Source organism: Mobula birostris, unplaced genomic scaffold (assembly GCF_030028105.1).
Source record: "Mobula birostris isolate sMobBir1 unplaced genomic scaffold, sMobBir1.hap1 scaffold_1036, whole genome shotgun sequence".
Classification (NCBI taxonomy): domain Eukaryota; kingdom Metazoa; phylum Chordata; class Chondrichthyes; order Myliobatiformes; family Myliobatidae; genus Mobula; species Mobula birostris.
This window is the reverse complement of record NW_027274077.1, coordinates 35,578-53,088: the sequence shown is the minus strand read 5'-3', so window position 1 is coordinate 53,088 and position 17,511 is coordinate 35,578. Positions and strand designations below refer to the sequence as shown.

General features: G+C 50.4%; 1 protein-coding gene across 1 annotated transcript in view; it reads left to right on the top strand.

The window, feature by feature from the left end:
* The window catches only part of LOC140192281 (serine/threonine-protein kinase NIM1-like), a 38,462-nt gene extending 21,187 nt beyond the window's left edge, over nt 1–17,275 (top strand). Inside the window, exons 2-4 of the mRNA XM_072249944.1 lie at nt 4,864–6,220; nt 10,894–11,162; nt 13,892–17,275. Of these exons, the coding sequence (XP_072106045.1) occupies nt 5,953–6,220; nt 10,894–11,162; nt 13,892–14,677 (1,323 nt within the window). The 5' untranslated portion in view covers nt 4,864–5,952 and the 3' untranslated portion in view covers nt 14,678–17,275. The remainder of the gene's footprint in view (nt 1–4,863; nt 6,221–10,893; nt 11,163–13,891) is intronic.
* The last annotated feature ends 236 nt before the right edge of the window (nt 17,276–17,511 follow it).

Here is a 17,511-nt window from a genome sequence, read left to right as displayed (position 1 = left end):
ATGGACAAAAAAGTGACAGATAGAATACAGTGATAAATGTATGTAAGTAATTTTGGTAAGAGGAACAATAGTGCAGAATATTATCTCAATGTGGAGAAAATTCAAACATCAGAGGTACAAAGGGACCTAGGAATCCTCGTGCAAGACTCCCAGAAGGTTAATTCATAGGTTGAGTCTGTGGTAAAGAAGGCAAATGCAATGTTGTCATTTATTTCTAGGAGAATAGAATATAAAAACAAGGAGAAAATGCTGAGCCTTTATAAGTCACTAATCAGGCTGCCCTTGGAGTATTGTCAGTAGTTTTGTGCCCCATATCTCAAAAAGGATATGTTGTCATTGGAGAGAGTCCAGAGGAGGTTCACGAGGATGATTGTGGGAATGAAGGGGTTAACATACGAGGAACGTTTGGCAGCTTTGGGCCTGTACTCACTGGAATTTAGAAGAATCTGTAGGGATCTCATTGAAACCTACCGAAGTTGAAAAGACTAGATAGGGTGGATGTGGAGAGGATGTTTCCTGTGGGGGGGTATCTAGAATGAGAGGGCACAGCCTTGAAATTGAGAGGTGACCTTTTAGAATGGCAGTAAGGAGGATTTTTAGTAAGTGAGAGGTGAATCTGTGAAATGCTCTGCCACAGACTGCGGTGGAGGCCACGTCTTCAAAGCCGAAGGTGATAGTTTCCTGATCGGTCAGGGCAGCAAAGGATCTGGTGAGAGGGCAGGTGTATGAGGTTGAATGGGATCTGGAATCGGCCATGATGAAATGGCAGAGCTCATTCGATGGGCTGGATGGCCCAGTTCTGCTCCTGTGTCTTAGGGTCTTGTGGTTTTGAGACGAGACCCTTCATGAGTCCTGTTGAAGGGTCTTGACCTGAGATGTCAGTGTACTCTTTTCTGTGGATGCTGCCTGGCCTGCTGAGTTCCTCCAGCATTTTGTGTGTGTTGCTTTGGATTTCCAGCATCTGCAGATTTCCTCTTGTTTGCCAGGATGCTGCCTGGGTTGCAGAGGATTGGCTTATGAGTAGAGGCTGTACGAAGGAACACACAGAGAATGCTGGAGGAACTGGGCAGGTAAAGATGTGTTTATTGGGAGGATCCCTCTAGAGATGGCGGAAGTTGTGGAGAATAATGTGTTGGACGTGGTGGCTCATGGGGCTGGACAAACCTGGGTTGTTTCCCCTGGAGCTTCAGAGGCTGAGGGTACCTGATAGGTTATAAAATTAGGAGAGTGTAGAGAGGCTAGATGGTCTTTTTCCTTGGTAGAAATGTCAGATGCTGTGCTTAAGGTGAATGGAGCGGTTTAATGGGGATCATAACCACAGGAGATTCTGCAGGTGCTGGAAATCCAGAGCAACACTCACGAAATGCTGGAGTAACCCAGCAGGTCGGGCGTTGTCTGTGGAGAGGAATAAACAGTCAACGTTTCGAGCTGAGATCCTTCATCAGGGCTGGAAAGGAAGGGGTAAGAAGGTGGGGGAGGGAAGGAGTACACGCTGCCAGGGTAAATGGTGGAAACATTGACGTGTAAGGCACATTCAGACAGGCCAACAGGGTCTTTTAAGAGCCTCTTAGATAGGTACATGGAGCTCGGAAAGGACTATGCACTAGGGAAATTCTGGGCAGTTTCTGGAGTAGGTTACATGGTCGGCACAATATTGTGGGCCGAAGGGCCTGTAATGTGCTGTAGATTTCTATGTTCTGGGTATGTTCTAACAGGGAGGGGTATGGACCTTGCGCAGTTAGGTGGGAATAGTTATGACTGTGACAGACATTGTGGGCCAAAGGGCCTGTAATGTGCTGTAGATTTCTATGTTCTATCAGGGAGGATGTGGAAGTAGGTGGGACAGACATTGGGCTGAAGGGCCTGTAATGTGCTGGACTTTTCCAAGTTCTATCAGCGTTGAAACGGCCTTGTCCCATCTGTGGAAATGTGACGCTCTAATCAAACAGCAAATTAACCCGGAGCATGAACAGTGCAGCAAGTGAGGGGAAGAGGCTGATGAAACAAGTAATTATGTAGTGACAGACTTCACAGTGCAGGAAGAGATTGTTCCACCCGATCCAACAGCAACATTAATCACCATCAAATCAACTGGAAGCAACAAGATTTAATTTGCGCAGCAAGGGTGTTCATCGCTATTTCCGGAGGAGACGCCGGTTCAGGGGTAATAACTGTTCCTGAACCTGGTGGTGTGGGGCCTGAGGTTCCTGTACCTCCTGCCCGATGGTCGTAGAGAGAAGAGAGCGTGGCCTCGACAGTAGCCACTGGCAGATGGTGGGGCGGAGAGTGTGAACGGATCCCATCTTCAGCCCTCTGTTACCTCTACCCAACACCTCCCAGATTACAGCAACTGTCCCACTCTCCCCCCACTCACTTAGTGACCCCTGGACCCACTCACCAGCTCCCACTCCCCCCCCCCCCACCTATTTACACTGGCTCTCTCCCATCCCTCCCTCCCTCCAGTCCCGATAAAGGGCCCCGACCCGAAACACCAACGGTTTATTCCCCTCCTTAGATGCTGCCTGACATGCTGAGTTTGTAACTTAAAATTCAAAGTCAATTTATTATCACAGTACATTTATTTCACCATATACAACCCTGAGATTCATTTTCTTGTGGGCATACTCAGTAAATCCGTAGAATTATAATCATAACACAATCAGTGAAAGACTGCACCAACTGGTTGTTCAGCCACTGTGCTAAAGACCACAACCTGTGCAAATACAAAAAGAAAGAAATAATAATAATAATAATAATAAATAATGAGAACATGAGATGAAGAGTCCTTGAAATTGAGTCCATAGGTTGTGGGATGGGCCAAGTGAACTTATTCTCTTTGGTTCAGGAGCCTGATGATTGAGGGGGTAATAACTGCTCCTGAACGTGGCGGTGTGGGTCCTGAGCTCCTGTACCTTAGATTATGAAGACACTCAGTCCTCTTTTATTGTCATTTAGTAATGCATGCATTAAGAAATGATACATTATTTCCTCCGGTGTGATATCACAAAACACAGGACTGACCAAGACTGAAAAAACTGACAAAACCACTTAATTATAATATATATACAACAGTGCAACAATACCATAACTTGATGAAGAAGTCCATGAGCACAGTAAAGTTCAAAGTTTCTCAAATGTCCCACATCTCACACAGACGGGAGAAGGAGGAAAAACTCTCCCTGCCATGCCGACCACAATCCGACTCTGAGTCATCCGAAAACTTCGAGCTCTGATCAACTCTCCGACACCGAGTACTGAGCACCATCTCTGTCCGAGCGATTCGACCTCCTTCTCGGTCGCCAAAAGCAGGCAAGGCTGGGGATTTTGAGGCCTACCCTCCGAAAGGTTTCCGACCACACAGCGAACGGGCATTTCAGAAATTTCTCCAGATGTTCCTCTGTGCTTTCAGGTCTGTCTCCATCAAATCAGAATTGTCCATGGCCCCTATTTAACAGATACAATATCATTTTTCACCAGAGGGCTGCTCACACACAGGCGTGCCGCCATCTTCCTGATGACAGAGAGAATGGGACTGGGTGGTGGGGAGGTGGGGAGGGTGTCATTGATGATAGGAAGCTGCAACATCGTATTGTGTAGATGTGCTTAATGGTGGGGAGGGCTTTACCCGTGATGGACTGGGCTGATCTGCTACTTTGTGTAGGGTTTTCCATTCAAGGGCATTGGTGTTTCCGTGCCAGGCTGTGACGCGGCCAGTCACTATACTCTCCCCCACACATCTGAAGTTTGTCAATGTTTTAGATGTCATGCTGAGTTCCTCCAGCACTTTGTGTGTGTGTGTGTGTGTGTTGCTTGAGATTTCCAGCACTTGCAGAATCTCTTGTGTTTATCAATTGGTACGGTGAAAATCTTTGTTTTCCATAGAGATCAGACCGTTACAGAGTGCAGTGAGGTAGAGCAGGGGGAAACAGCAGCAGACTGCAGAATGAAGTGTGGCAGTTACTGAGAAAGTGCAGCGCAGGTGACAAATGAAACCCCCGTGAGGTCACAGGGAGTACGTAACACCATAGACTTAGGAGCAGAATTAGGCCATCTGGCCCGTACAGTACCCTGAAAAAGTCCAGGGCACATACATATAGTTAGGGTGCCTGAGACCTTTGCACAGTACTGTATTTGTCAATGTGGAGTGAAGAGCGAGTCTGTAAATCTGGCAGGAGCAAAGGATATTGGGAATGGTGAGGGTGGAGTGCCGCGGGAGGGGTGTGGGACAGGTGGCGGAGAAGGAGTGCCAGGGGTGGGGATAGTGACGTGGGTGCAGACACCAGGCAAGGTCATTTGATTTCAAACAATTGGTTTATTGATCAATACAGAATGTCTCTCTGGTGCTTCCCACTCCCTTCTCTCTCCCTTCCCCTTTTCCCAACCATGATTCTCCTCTCCCTGCCCCCTCCCCACACTCAGTCTACAATAGAGACCCATATCAGAATCAGGTTTATCATCGCTCACATACAGAATGTCATGAAACTTGTTTTTTCTTTGCCACAGCAGTTCAGTGTAATACATAAAATTAATACAGTACTGTGCAAGAGTGTTAGGCACCCAGCTATATACTGTATATGTGCTGAGGAGTTTTGCACAGAACGGTACGAACTCCTTGGCACAACGGCGGGAATCGAACCCTGGTGACTGTGCTGTATAGCTTTGTGCTAACTGCGGCTACACTACTGCGGCGCCCCCTAATGGTCAAAATTAATTCAGCCACCCCTTCTCACATACACAAGCCAGTCTCCACCGGGCATTGCCATTTGTGGCCCTCGTGTAAATCCCAAGAAACCTTGTTTGTTCTGAAGTTGATTCTTATCAGTACAGATTTACTGAATTTCATCTGCTTTTTTCTTCCCCCAGGGGGAAACGTCCTTGTGTCTGCTTGGCCTGAGATCGGCACTACAGACAGACCATCAGAGGAGAGTGCGGGAGGAGGGAGCTGGTTCATCCACCCATCCTCGGCCACAGAGATCTGCAGGGAGACAAGACCCTTTGGCCCATCGAACCGTGCTGGCTCATGAAGGGTTGCGGAATCAGTGTGAGAGAAACCTCTCCCCATCCTAACTCTACAGGCCAAACCTCATCCACAACCCAAATTCCTCCCTTGAGGGTCCTCAAAACTGGTGTTGGTTCACTCTCAGACCCGCAGGGTGATGGCTGGATTTAGGACGAGGTCGCCGGAAAAGCTGGAAAAGGAGTGAGGCGAGGGTTTGGGGAGAGGAGGAGGGCAGGACTACCGTGAGAGGCCTCTCCCAGCCGGACTACCCGATTTGACATCCAGGAGGGCTTTAAACCGCCTCACGGCTGGACCAGTCGGCCGAGTCCGGCTGGCGCAGTTCCCGTTGGTCAGCTTCCCACCTGTTCCCAAGCTGAGGAAATGCTGGGAGGAGGAGAAGCCAGCGGAAAAGACCAGTGGGAGGGTGAAGTCAGCCCTTCGCTGGCGGCTCGCCACAGGTCTCCATCCTCGACTAGCTGAGGGCCAAGGCCGGAAGGGATCGCTGTCCCGGGGGACGGCGGAAATCCGTGTGGAGGTGGGGTCTGAGGTTCCCGGAGCTCGCGCCAGGCCAGGCCTGCAAAGGGAGCAGCATTGTGTAGTGCCCTACCCCCCCATCCTGCCAACTTCCCAGGGAGTCTCGTAGACAGCATCTCACTGGAGTAAGAAACGGTATCCTCGAGATTTTCCACGTGATGTAAAATCAGTGTCTAGTACGTCCCAACACTCCCAGGGGCCACAGGAAAGTGCAGTAAGATCCCACTGAAGACAGTGTGATAAATGGCCGGGTGAACATTGACACCATCGGCGGTCGGACGCGCACCCCAGACCTCTGTGGTTGAACCCACCCGCGCCAGGACACAATCTAGACCACCCCCAACGTGACCCCTGTGTGAGATTGAAGCCCCCTTCCCGGTGCGATGTAAGGCAGGAAGACGGAGCTGGTTCCCCGGGCCATGACAGCGGTCTTCGCCATCGGCACGACCATGGTCAATCACCGGTACGCCGGCTGGCCCGAGGACCGCCCGCGGCCCGAGGAGAAAGGGGCCGGCGAGCCGCGGAGGCTGACCCCGCTGGAGATGCTCTCCCACCAGCTGGCCCATGACGAGCAGACCGTCAGGGAGGTGACCCTGGGCAAGAGGATCGGCTTCTACCGGCTACGCGGACAGATCGGCGCCGGCAACTTCTCCCGGGTCAAGCTGGCCGTCCACTCGCTGACCAGAGGTAGTCCTGGCGTTGTCTTCTCACTCTGCCCCGCTACACCCTCACTGTGGGACATAGAACACTACACCACAGTACAGGCCTTTGAACCCATGGTGTTGTGCCAACCTTCTAACCTTCTCCAAGATCAACGTGCTCCTCCCTCCCACATAGACCTGCATTTCTCTATCATCCATATACCTGTCGAAGAGTCTTTTAAATATCCCTAATGTATCTGCCTCTATAACCACCCCGTAGGGTGTTCCACACACCCTCCACTCTGCTTTTAAAAAAAAATTACCTCTGACCTTCAGATATTTACTCAGGGCTGTGACCTCATTTCTTCTCCTCAGCTCCCTCTGGGTCCCCTCCTCCTCCCCCTTCCCCCATGGTTCACTCTCCTCTCTTATCAGATTACTGTTTCATCCCTTCACCTATCATGTTCCAGCCTCTCACTTCATCCCTCCCTTCCCCACCCACCTTCAACCTCACCCTCACCTGGTCTCACCTATCACCTCCCATCTCTCACTTCATCCTACCCACCTTCACTCCACCCTCACCTATCTCCTGCCAGCTTGTACTCCTTCCCTCCCCTCACCTTCTTATTCCCCTTTCCATTCCAGTTCTGATGAAGGGTCTCGGCCCAAAATGTTGTCTGTTCATTCCCCTCTGTAGATGCTGCCTGACCTGCTGAGTTCCTCCAGCATTCTGTATGTGCTGCTTACATAGCCTCCCCTTATTCTTCTCGTGCGCACCTGCCTGCCATTGTGTCACCAGCAGATCTGGCTGTGGGGCCACTCAGCAGTGGAACAGGCCATTTGGCCTGTCTAGTCCATGCCAGCCATCTACGCTGCTCCTGTTTGCCCACATTCGGCTCACATTCCCTCCCCATCCACGTGACCATCCAAGTACCTGTAACTGTACTTGGCCAATAGGAATCGTGTTGACCTGCTGTTGGAAGCATAGAACAATAAGCTCACTTACAGGCCCTTCGGTCCATCTGACTATGCTGACCAGCCAGCTAGTCTCAATTACAGTCCATATCCCTCTCCATGAACCCGTTTCTTAAATGAGATCATTGTTCCCCCCCAAACAACTTCCTCTGCAACTTGAAAAAAGACTGTGCACTTTCACCCTATCCCTGCCCCTCATGATTTTATATACCTCTGTAAGATCACCCTCATTCTCCTACACATCAATGGGAGAAGTCCCAAGCTGTTCAACCACTCTATAACTCAGCCAGTCCCTCGTGTTCAGTACCGTGGTCATAAATCTGCCCTGCACTGTTTCCAACTTGATGGCAACTTTCCTACAGCAGTGTGACCAAAACTGAAGACAGTATTCCAAATGTGGCCTCGCTAATATCTTGTACAACTGCAACATATCCCAGCCTCTGAGGATGTCCTGATTAATGGCAGGATACTTGGTTGTGTGGAGGAGCAGAGGGATCTAGGGGTACATGTCCACAGATCCCTGAAAGTTGCCTCACAGGTGGATAGGGTAGTTAAGAAAGCTTTATGGGGTGTTAGCTTTCATAAGTCGAGGGATAGGGTTTAAGAGTCGCGATGTAATGATGCAGCTCTATAAAACTCTGGTTAGGCCACACTTGGAGTACTGTGTCCAGTTCTGGTCGCCTCACCATAGGAAGGATGTGGAAGCATTGGAAAGGGTACAGAGGAGATTTACCAGGATGCTGCCTGGTTTAGAAAGTATGCATTATGATCAGAGATTAAGGGAGCTAGGGCTTTACTCTTTGGAGAGAAGGAGGATGAGAGGAGACATGATAGAGGTGTACAAGATAATAAGAGGAATAGAGAGAGTGGACAGCCAGCGCCTCTTCCCCAGGGCAGCACTGCTCAATACAAGAGGACATGGCTTTAAGGTAAGGGGTGGGAAGTTCGAGGGGGATATTAGAGGAAGGTTTTTTACTCAGAGAGTGGTCGGTGCGTGGAATGCACTGCCTGAGTCAGTGGTGGAGGCAGATACACTCATGAAGTTTAAGAGACTACTAGACAGGTATATGGAGGTATTTAAGGTGGGGGGTTATATGGGAGGCAGGGCTTGAGGGTCGGCACAACATTGTGGGCCAAACGGCCTGTAATGCGCTGTGCTATTCTATATATTTTATATGAAGGCCAGTGCATCAAAAGTCTTCTTCACCACCTGTCTGCCTGGGGCTCCACTTTTGGGGAACCATGTGCAATGCACCTGTACTCCTCGGACCCCCAATCTACAACTCTCACCAGGGCCTTAGTGAAGTCCCTGTCAAGTTCATGTTTAATTGTCATTCAACCATACATGAATACCCATGATTACAGCCAAACAGAACAGTGTTACATAGGACCAAGGACCAAGGTTCAAAACACAGTACCAACACTCTCACATGGCACAAGGCACATATAAGATACGTATTAGTAAAATACAGTCAGACAAAAACAACCCAAGTCCCTGAGTCCCTGACTGTTGTGGCAGTCTGCTGAGCAAACACTGGAGGGGCAGCACTGACTAACATGTGCACCTGCCTCACTGCGTCCAGCACTCCAGTGGGGTGAACCGACTCTAGCGCCTTACCCCTGGGCATCCACAAACCAGCGGCACTGCGGCCTGAGGTCTAGTCCTTGTCACAACCGAAACCGCCCAGCTCCTTTGCTGTTCACCAAAAAACTAGTGAATCGGACTTGCAGCATTGCACATTAACAACGTCCAACAGGGTCTTGCGATCACAGGGAGCGCGACTAAGACCAACACTCGCCGATAGACTGCACGCCTCGCACATCCACTCCAACGTCTCTCCGATGCAGGCAGGATCACGGTCCACACCAAATCCAGCTCCTTACGTTCCTCCGCCAACAAGCAGCTCACTGATGGGGTGGACATGCAATACATTAAGTTCTTAATATCCAGCAGGGTGTTGTGATCGTATGTTTAAAAATGACAATAACATCTTTGGTTGACCCCATAAAAGCTGCTATGTCCGAATACACTGCCGTCTTATCCTGATTTGTCTTTCCAAAGTACAAGATCTCACATTTATCCAGACTAAACTTCATATGCCATTCCTTGGACCACATACCCAGCTGATCAAAAATCCCTGTCTACATCCCGATAACTACCTTCACTGTCAGTGAGAACACATCTTTCAGTGTGATCTGGAATCTTACTAACCAGATAGACCAATGGCCCGATTCTTCATAGTGGGGAGGAGCAGAGGGGCCCACATCCACGGGTCCCTCAAAGTTTCTGTGCAAGTTGATAGAGTGGGTAAGAAGACATATGATGTGTTGGCTTTAATTAGTCAAGGGATTGAGTTCAAGAACTGCAAGAGTTCTATAAAACCCTGGTAAGACCATACTTGGAGTATTGTATTCATTTCCAGTCACCTCATTATAGGAAGGATGTGGAAGCTTTAGACAGGGTGCAGAGGAGACTTAGCGGGATACTGCCTGGATTCAAGCCTGTGTGTAATGAGGAAAGGTTGAGTGAGCTCTTTGGAGTGAAGGAGGATGAGAGGTGACTTGATAGAGAAGTTCAAGATGGTAAGAGAGATGGATCAAGTGGAGAGCCAGAGAGTGTTTCCCGGGGCAACAAGGGCTTCTAGCGGAGGACATCTACTTAAGATGTTTGGAGAAAGGTCCAGGGTGAATGTCAGAGCTAGGTTCTTTATACAGAGAGCGGTGGGTGCGTGGAACCTGCTGCCAGGGGCAGGTACATCAGGGATAATTCAGGGACACATGGATGAAAGGAAAATGGAGGGATATGTAGGAGGGAGTTGCAGTTGTACAAGACTTTGGTCAGACCACACTTGGATAATGGGCACAGTTTTGGTCACTCGTGTAACATGGTTAAACCAGAAAGTACGCGGAGACGATTTACCAGAATGTTGCCGGGCGGCCTGAGTCATGGAGAGGCTGGGCTGATGAGGTTTTATTCTTTGGAGCGTAGGAACAGGGGGTTGTAAAATCCGTAAAATAGGATGAATGCAGAGTCTGGTTCCTGGTGAAGGGAGCCCCACACTAAAGAGCAAAGGTGAGAGGTGAGAGCTTTAACAGGGAAGTTGTTCACCCAGAGGGTGGCCATTATATGGGATGTGCTGCCGGAGAAAGTGGTGGAGGCACTCGGACAGGAATGTGGTGTCGGGGAATGTCGAGGAGGCTTGACCCTAAAGCAGAGCGACAGAGACAATTCAGCCGTGAACAGTAACTTTAACACTGGACTGCAAAAGCCACGAGGGGCCACAAAACAAGAGAGAAACAGAAACAGGCAACAAGGTAAACTTTAGACAGGGAGAGTGAAGGCTGGGAATAACTATTTCAGGTCAGCTGGTTTGATGAGTGAACAAGGAGTGTGGATGAGAACTGGGTTTAAATAGGCTGCCGGTGATGAGTCTGGAGTGATCGTCAGGTGAACCCTATTGGCTGGGTGGAGACTGTGAGGTGCCTGTATTTGCAGGTGTGACACATAGATAAAGACGGTGTAGAAAGGTTTGGGCCAAATAGCAGCAGTGTGTTTGGCATGGACAGGCTGGGCTGGAGGCCTGTTCCCATGATGACTCTACGATGGGGCTTTTCCCAACAGGAGGTCAACATTGCCGGGGTGGGCGGCTGGTCGAATGCTCCCTGCGGTTCTGATTGATGAATTCGGAGATGGGTGCCATGGGATGGGTGGAATTAACCCTTCCTTCCTGTCCTTCTCATCAGAGAAAGTTGCCATCAAGATCCTGGACAAGACCAAGTTGGACCAGAAGACGCAGCGGCTGCTCTCGCGGGAGATCGCCAGCCTGGAGCGACTGCACCACCCTAACATCATCAGACTGTACGAGGTGATTGAGACTCTGTCCAGGCTGCACCTGGTGATGGAATACGCTGGCGGTGGCGAACTTTTCACCAAGATCAGCACCGAGGGCAGATTATCAGAGGCCGACAGCAAGGCCATCTTTGCTCAGATCGTCTCGGCCGTCAAGCACATGGTGAGCCACTGGTGGTCAGCCAGCCTCTCCTCGGTCACCAGCTTGGTGTCACCGCACGTACTGAAGTACAATGAGCGGCTTTTGTTTTGCTTGCCAACCAAAGAGATCATTTCAGACTTTATAAATCATTGCTCAGAACTCACTTCCAGTATGGAGAGCAGTTCTGAGTCTCTTATCTAAGAAAGGACGTGCTGGCATTGCAGGGGGTCCAGAGGAGGTTCACGAGAATGATCCTGGGAATGAAGGGGTTAACGTATGAGGAGCTTTTAGAAACCATAGAAACCACAGCACAGAAACAGGCCTTTTGGCCCTTCTTGGCTGTGCAGAACCATTTTCTGCCTAGTCCCACTGACCTGCACACGGACCATATCCCTCCATACACCTCCCATCCATGTATCTGTCCAATTTATTCTTAAATGTTAAAAAGGAACCTGCATTTACCACCTCGTCTGGCAGCTCATTCCATACCCCCACCACTCTCTGTGTGAAGAAGCCCCCCCCTAATGTTCCCTTTAAACTTTTCCCCCCTCACCCTTAACCCATGTCCTCTGGTTTTTTTCTCCCCTTGCCTCAGTGGAAAAAGCCTGCTTGCATTCACTCTATCTATACCCGTCATAATTTTATATACCTCTATCAAATCTCCCCTCATTCTTCTACGCTCCAGGGAATAAAGTCCTAACCTATTCAACCTTTCTCTGTAACTGAGTTTCTCAAGTCCTGGCAACATCCTTGTAAACCTTCTCTGCACTCTTTCAACCTTATTTATATCCTTCCTGTAATTTGGTGACCAAAACTGAACACAATACTCCAGATTCGGCCTCACCAATGCCTTATACAACCTCATCATAACATTCCAGCTCTTATACTCAATACTTTGATTAATAAAGGCCAATGTACCAAAAGCTCTCTTTATGACCCTATCTACCTGTAACGCCACTTTTAGGGAATTTTGTATCTGTATTCCCAGATCCCTCTGTTCCACTGCACTCCTCAGTGCCTTACCATTAACCCTGTATGTTCTACCTTGGTTTGTCCTTCCAACGTGCAATACCTCACACTTGTCTACATTAAACTCCATCTGCCGTTTTTCAGCCCATTTTTTCAGCTGGTCCAAGTCCCTCTGCAGGCTCTGAAAACCTTCCTCACTGTCTACTACACCTCCCATCTTTGTATCATCAGCAAATTTGCTGATCCAATTTACCATATTATCATCCAGATCATTGATATAGATGACAAATAACAATGGACCCAGCACTGATCCCTGTGGCACACCACTAGTCACAGGCCTCCACTCAGAGAAGCAATTCTCTACTACCACTCTTTGGCTTCTTCCATTGAGCCAATGTCTAATTCAATTTACCACCTCTCCATGTATACCTAGCGACTGAATTTTCCTAACTAACCTCCCATGCGGGACCTTGTCAAAGGCCTTACTGAAATCCATGTAGACAATATCTACTGCCTTCCCTTCATCCACTTTCCTGGTAACCTCCTCGAAAAACTCCAATAGATTGGTCAAACATGACCTACCATGCACAAAGCCATGTTGATTCTCCCTAATAAGTCCCTGTCTATCCAAATGCTTGTAGATTCTGTCTCTTAGTACTCCCTCCAATAACTTACCTACTACTGACGTTAAACTTACTGGCCTATAATTTCCCGGATTACTTTTCGATCCTTTTTTAAACAACAGAACAACATGAGCCACTCTCCAATCCTCCGGCACCTCACCCGTAGACAGCGACATTTTAAATATTTCTTCCAAGGTCCCCTGCAATTTCAACACTAGTCTCCTTCAGGGTCCGAGGGAACACCCTGTCAGGTCCTGGGGATTATCCACTTTAATTTTCCTCAAGACAGCAAGCACCTCCTCCTTTTCAATCTGTACAGTTTCCATGGTCTCACTACTTGATTCCCTCAATTCCATAGACTTCATGCCAGTTTCCTTAGTAAAAACAGATGCAAAAAACCTACTTAACATCTCCCCCATTTCCTTTGGTTCCGCACATAGCTGACCACTCTGATCTTCAAGAGGACCAATTTTATCCCTTACAATCCTTTTGCTCTTAATATACCTGTAAAAGCTCTTTGGATTATCCTTCACTTTGACTGCCAAGGCAACCTCATGTCTTCTTTTAGCCCTCCTGATTACTTTCTTAAGTATTTTCTTGCACTTCTTATACTCCTCAAGCACCTGATTTACTCCCTGTTTCCTATACATTTCATACAACTCCCTCTTCTTCTTTATCAGAGTTGCAATATCCCTTGAGAACCAAGGTTCCTTATTCCTATTCACTTTGCCTTTAATCCTGACAGGAACATACAAACTCTGCACTCGCAAATGTAGAATGCGAGGGTTTCCTCCGGGTGCTCTGGTTTCCTCCCACAGTCCAAAAGCGTATCCGTTGGTGGGTTAATTGGTCGTTGTAGATTGTCCCGTGAGTACACTAGGGTTAAATCGGTGGTTGCTAGGGCAACACAGCTCGGTGGACCAGAAGGGCCTGTTGCCCTCAGTAACTTTAAATAAAGAAATTAAAAATGTATAGATTGAGGTAGTGGTAGTGTGCAGGGTGGTGGTGGTCAGCTTCAGACCTCGGGCTAACAGACTGTCTTTGCCTCTCCCCACACCACCCAATCTCCCCTCCCACCTTCCTTCCCACTCTGCTCTCACACCCCAACTCCCTCCAACCCACCTACCTCCCTCTCCCTCGCCCTCCCCCACCCTGCAGCACGATCAGGGCACCGTCCACCGGGACCTGAAGGCCGAGAACATTTTCTACGCGGAGAGTGGCTGGGTGAAGGTGGGCGACTTCGGCTTCAGCACGGCCTGCCAGCGGGAGCAGAGCCTGCGCACCTTCTGCGGCTCACCGCCCTACGCCGCTCCCGAGCTCTTCCGTGACGAGAGCTACGCGGGGCCCTCAGTGGACGTGTGGGCGCTGGGCGTGCTGCTCTACTACATGGTGGCCGGCGCACTGCCCTTCCGGGCGGACACAGTGGTGCGGCTGAAACGCTGCATCCTGGCCGGGGCCTTCGCCGAGCCGGCCTACCTCTCAGAGGCCTGCCTGCGGCTGATCAGGGCTATCCTGCGGCCCGAGCCCAGCCAGCGGCAGACTCCGGCACAGATCCTGGCTGGCGAGTGGATGAGGGGCACCCGGACCCCTCAGCCCCTGAGGCCCTTCCCGCTGGAGCCAGGGCACCTGGCCAGCACGGGGCTGGGGCCTAGGCTGCTGCTGGAGCCTGAGCACGCTGAGGTGAGGCAGTCGCTGGCCGGCCTCGGGGTGACCGACAGCCAGCTGAGGGAGAGCCAGGGCCGTGGGGCCCGCAGCCCCCTCACCGGCACCTACAGGATCGTCTTGCACAGGGTGCAGAGGAGGCAAGGGCTCGAGTTGGCGGCAGCCATGGGCCCCGACCCTGAACCGGACCTGGTCCCGCCCCAGTGCAAGGAGCCGGGGAAGGGACAGGCAAAACTCAGCGCAGCAGCGAGGCAGACCTCCAGGTTCTGTTCCATCCTGTAGGGGTGGCCGGCCTGGGGACCAGCGTTTGGCGGCTCACTCATCACACCATCACGCAACTCCTGGCCCACATCCTCCACACCCCCACCCACCATTCCGACCTCCTCCTCACACCCTCTCGACATCCATCTTCCCCTCCCACCCATCCCCTCTCTAAGCTCCTGTCCGAAAACCGCCCCAACTCCCCAGGAGTTTCTACCTCACCTCCCCTCTCAGCCCCTACCCATTCCCTCCCGACACTCTCTTCACTACCCTCCTCACCTCTCCCCTCCCTTCAGCCCCTCCCACTACCACCCTCCTTCCTCCCCCCCCCTCCCCCCTCCTCCCCCCCTCCCCCTCCTCCCCCTGCCTCCCCTCCACCTCCTCCCCAGTGTGTGCCATCGCTCCGCACTCTGTCTGTGCCGGACGCACGGAGATGGGAGACCCGGTGACTGACTCCCTGGCCGTGGACGGGAGGACAGTCATAGCAGATGAGTGGTCACCCTTGGAGGCGCTGCTGAAGACATTGCTCCAGTTCTCCGATCCCGACAGAATAAGGACCAGTACCTCGCCTGTGGACCCTGCATCCTACGTCCCTCAGGACCTTGCGCCCCGCAGGACGGATAACCCGCCCCACCTGTACTGTAGCAGACACCGGTCCGTCCTGATGGCAACTTTTTAACTCTTAATACCTTCTCCCCGTGGACGCTGCCCGACCTGCTGAGTCTTTCCAATAATTTCCGTGTCCAATCTCCAGTCAGCATCGGCAGTGGTGTCTCCCCTCCACTCACCCCAGCTGAGCTGCGAACAGGCCCTTCGGCCCTTTGAGCTGTGCCAGCGGCAACCCTGGCCTAATCGCAGGACAATTTCCTAACCCATACACCTTTGGACTGTGGGAGGAAACCAGAGCTCCCAGAGGAAACCCGCACATTCATGGCGAGGACATACAGACTGCTTATGGATGGACTCTGAACTCCGACGCCCCAAACTATAATGTCGTCACGCTAACCGTTATGTTACCATGGGGCCCATTCAGCACCCTCTCTCCGCAGGCAACCCTCCCTCCCCCGTCACCTCGTATTTCATTGACTCTCCACCCCGTCCACTTTCCCTTTCTCCGTTACATTGAAATTCCTGTTTTGGTGAAGTTTCGTTCAGAGGATGCCTGACCTGATCATTCCCACTTTTATTTTAAGTGCTCAACTTTGAGTTCAGACCCCCTTCCTGGCCGTGACCCCCCTACACCATACCTTCCGTCCCTGATGTTTAATGACTGTGCCCTCGGTAACCTCAGGCCAAAACCCTGGAGCTGACTCTCTCCTGCGCTACTACGTTGACTCAGGCCTCGGGGCACCTTTCTCCTGCAGGGCACCAATTAAAACTTGCTCAATTAAAACTAATCCCTCTGCCTCCTGTTGTAACTGAGACATCATCCAGTTTAAAGGTGCAGACAGCTGACGTTCAAGTGGGAGGTTGGAGGCAGGGGGCCTGGTTAGGGTGACGGTCAGTCTGGGACGTATTAATGCGGGGCCCTGACTTGCATCCAGGATATTCACGGTTCACCTCATTCCTGGTGGCCACGGTTCTCCTGATTCGATGTTAACTTGTGGTTAAAGATTAAAGATGAAAGATTTATTCATCACATGGACATTGAAACACACAACAAAATGCACTGTTTACATAAGGGGTGAGCTGGGGCCCACAACTCACTAACCAGTAAATCTTTGGACTGTGGGAGGAAACGGGAGCACCCGGAGGAAACCCACGCAGTCACGGGGAGAACATACAAACTCCTTACAGACCGTGGTGGGAGTTGAACCGGGGTCAGTGATCGCTGTGATTGTGATACCACGCCACCCTCTTTGCTTGTAGCAAAGAACAAAACAATTGGGAAGACGAGGTAGCCATTCTGGGAAAACTGATCTCCAAGTCCTTGAAAGTCACATGGGGTGATAAAGAAAGCTTTCAGCACATTGGCCTTCATGAATCAATGTATTGAGTACAAGCGTTCGGATGGTGTGATGAAATTGTATATGATGTTGGTGGAGTCTAATTTGTATTGTGTTCATATAACCATATAACAATTACAGCACGGAAACAGGCCATCTCGGCCCTTCTAGTCTGTGCCAAACTCTTACTCTCACCTAGTCCCGCTGACCTGCACTCAGCCCGTAACCTTCCATTCCTTTCCTGTCCATATATCTATCCAATTTTACTTTAAATGACAATATCGAACCTGCTTCAACCACTTCTGCTGGAAGCTCGTTCCATACAGCTACCACTGTCTTGAGTAAAGAAGTTCCCCCTCATGTTACCCCTAAACTTTTGCCCTTTAACTCTCAACTCATGTCCTCTTGTTTGAATCTCCCCCATTCTCAATGGTTAAGGGGAGATTTGAGAGAGGTATACAGAAATATGAGGGGTATTGACAGGGTAAATGCAAGCAGGATTTTTCCACTGAAGTGAGTTACTACTAGAGGTCATTGGTTAAGGGTGAAGGGTGAAATATTTAAGGGGAACCTGAGAGGGAACGTTTTCACTCAGATGGTGGTGAGAGTTTGGAACAAACTGCCAACAGGTGGTGGTTGCAGGTTCGATTGCAACATTTGAGAGAAATTTGGATAGGCACATGGATGGGAGGGGAGTGGAGGGCTACGGTCCAGGTGTGGGTAGGTGGGGTGAGGCAGAATAACAGATCGGCACAGACTAGATGGGCTGAAGGGCTTGTACTGCCACACTCTATTCAGCCCCTCGAGGATGCCTTGCCAATTTAATAAGGATCTTTTACCTCAGCTCACTTACCCCAATCCCCTCCATCCTTGTTCCCTGAACATTCAGAAATCTGTCCATCTTCTTTC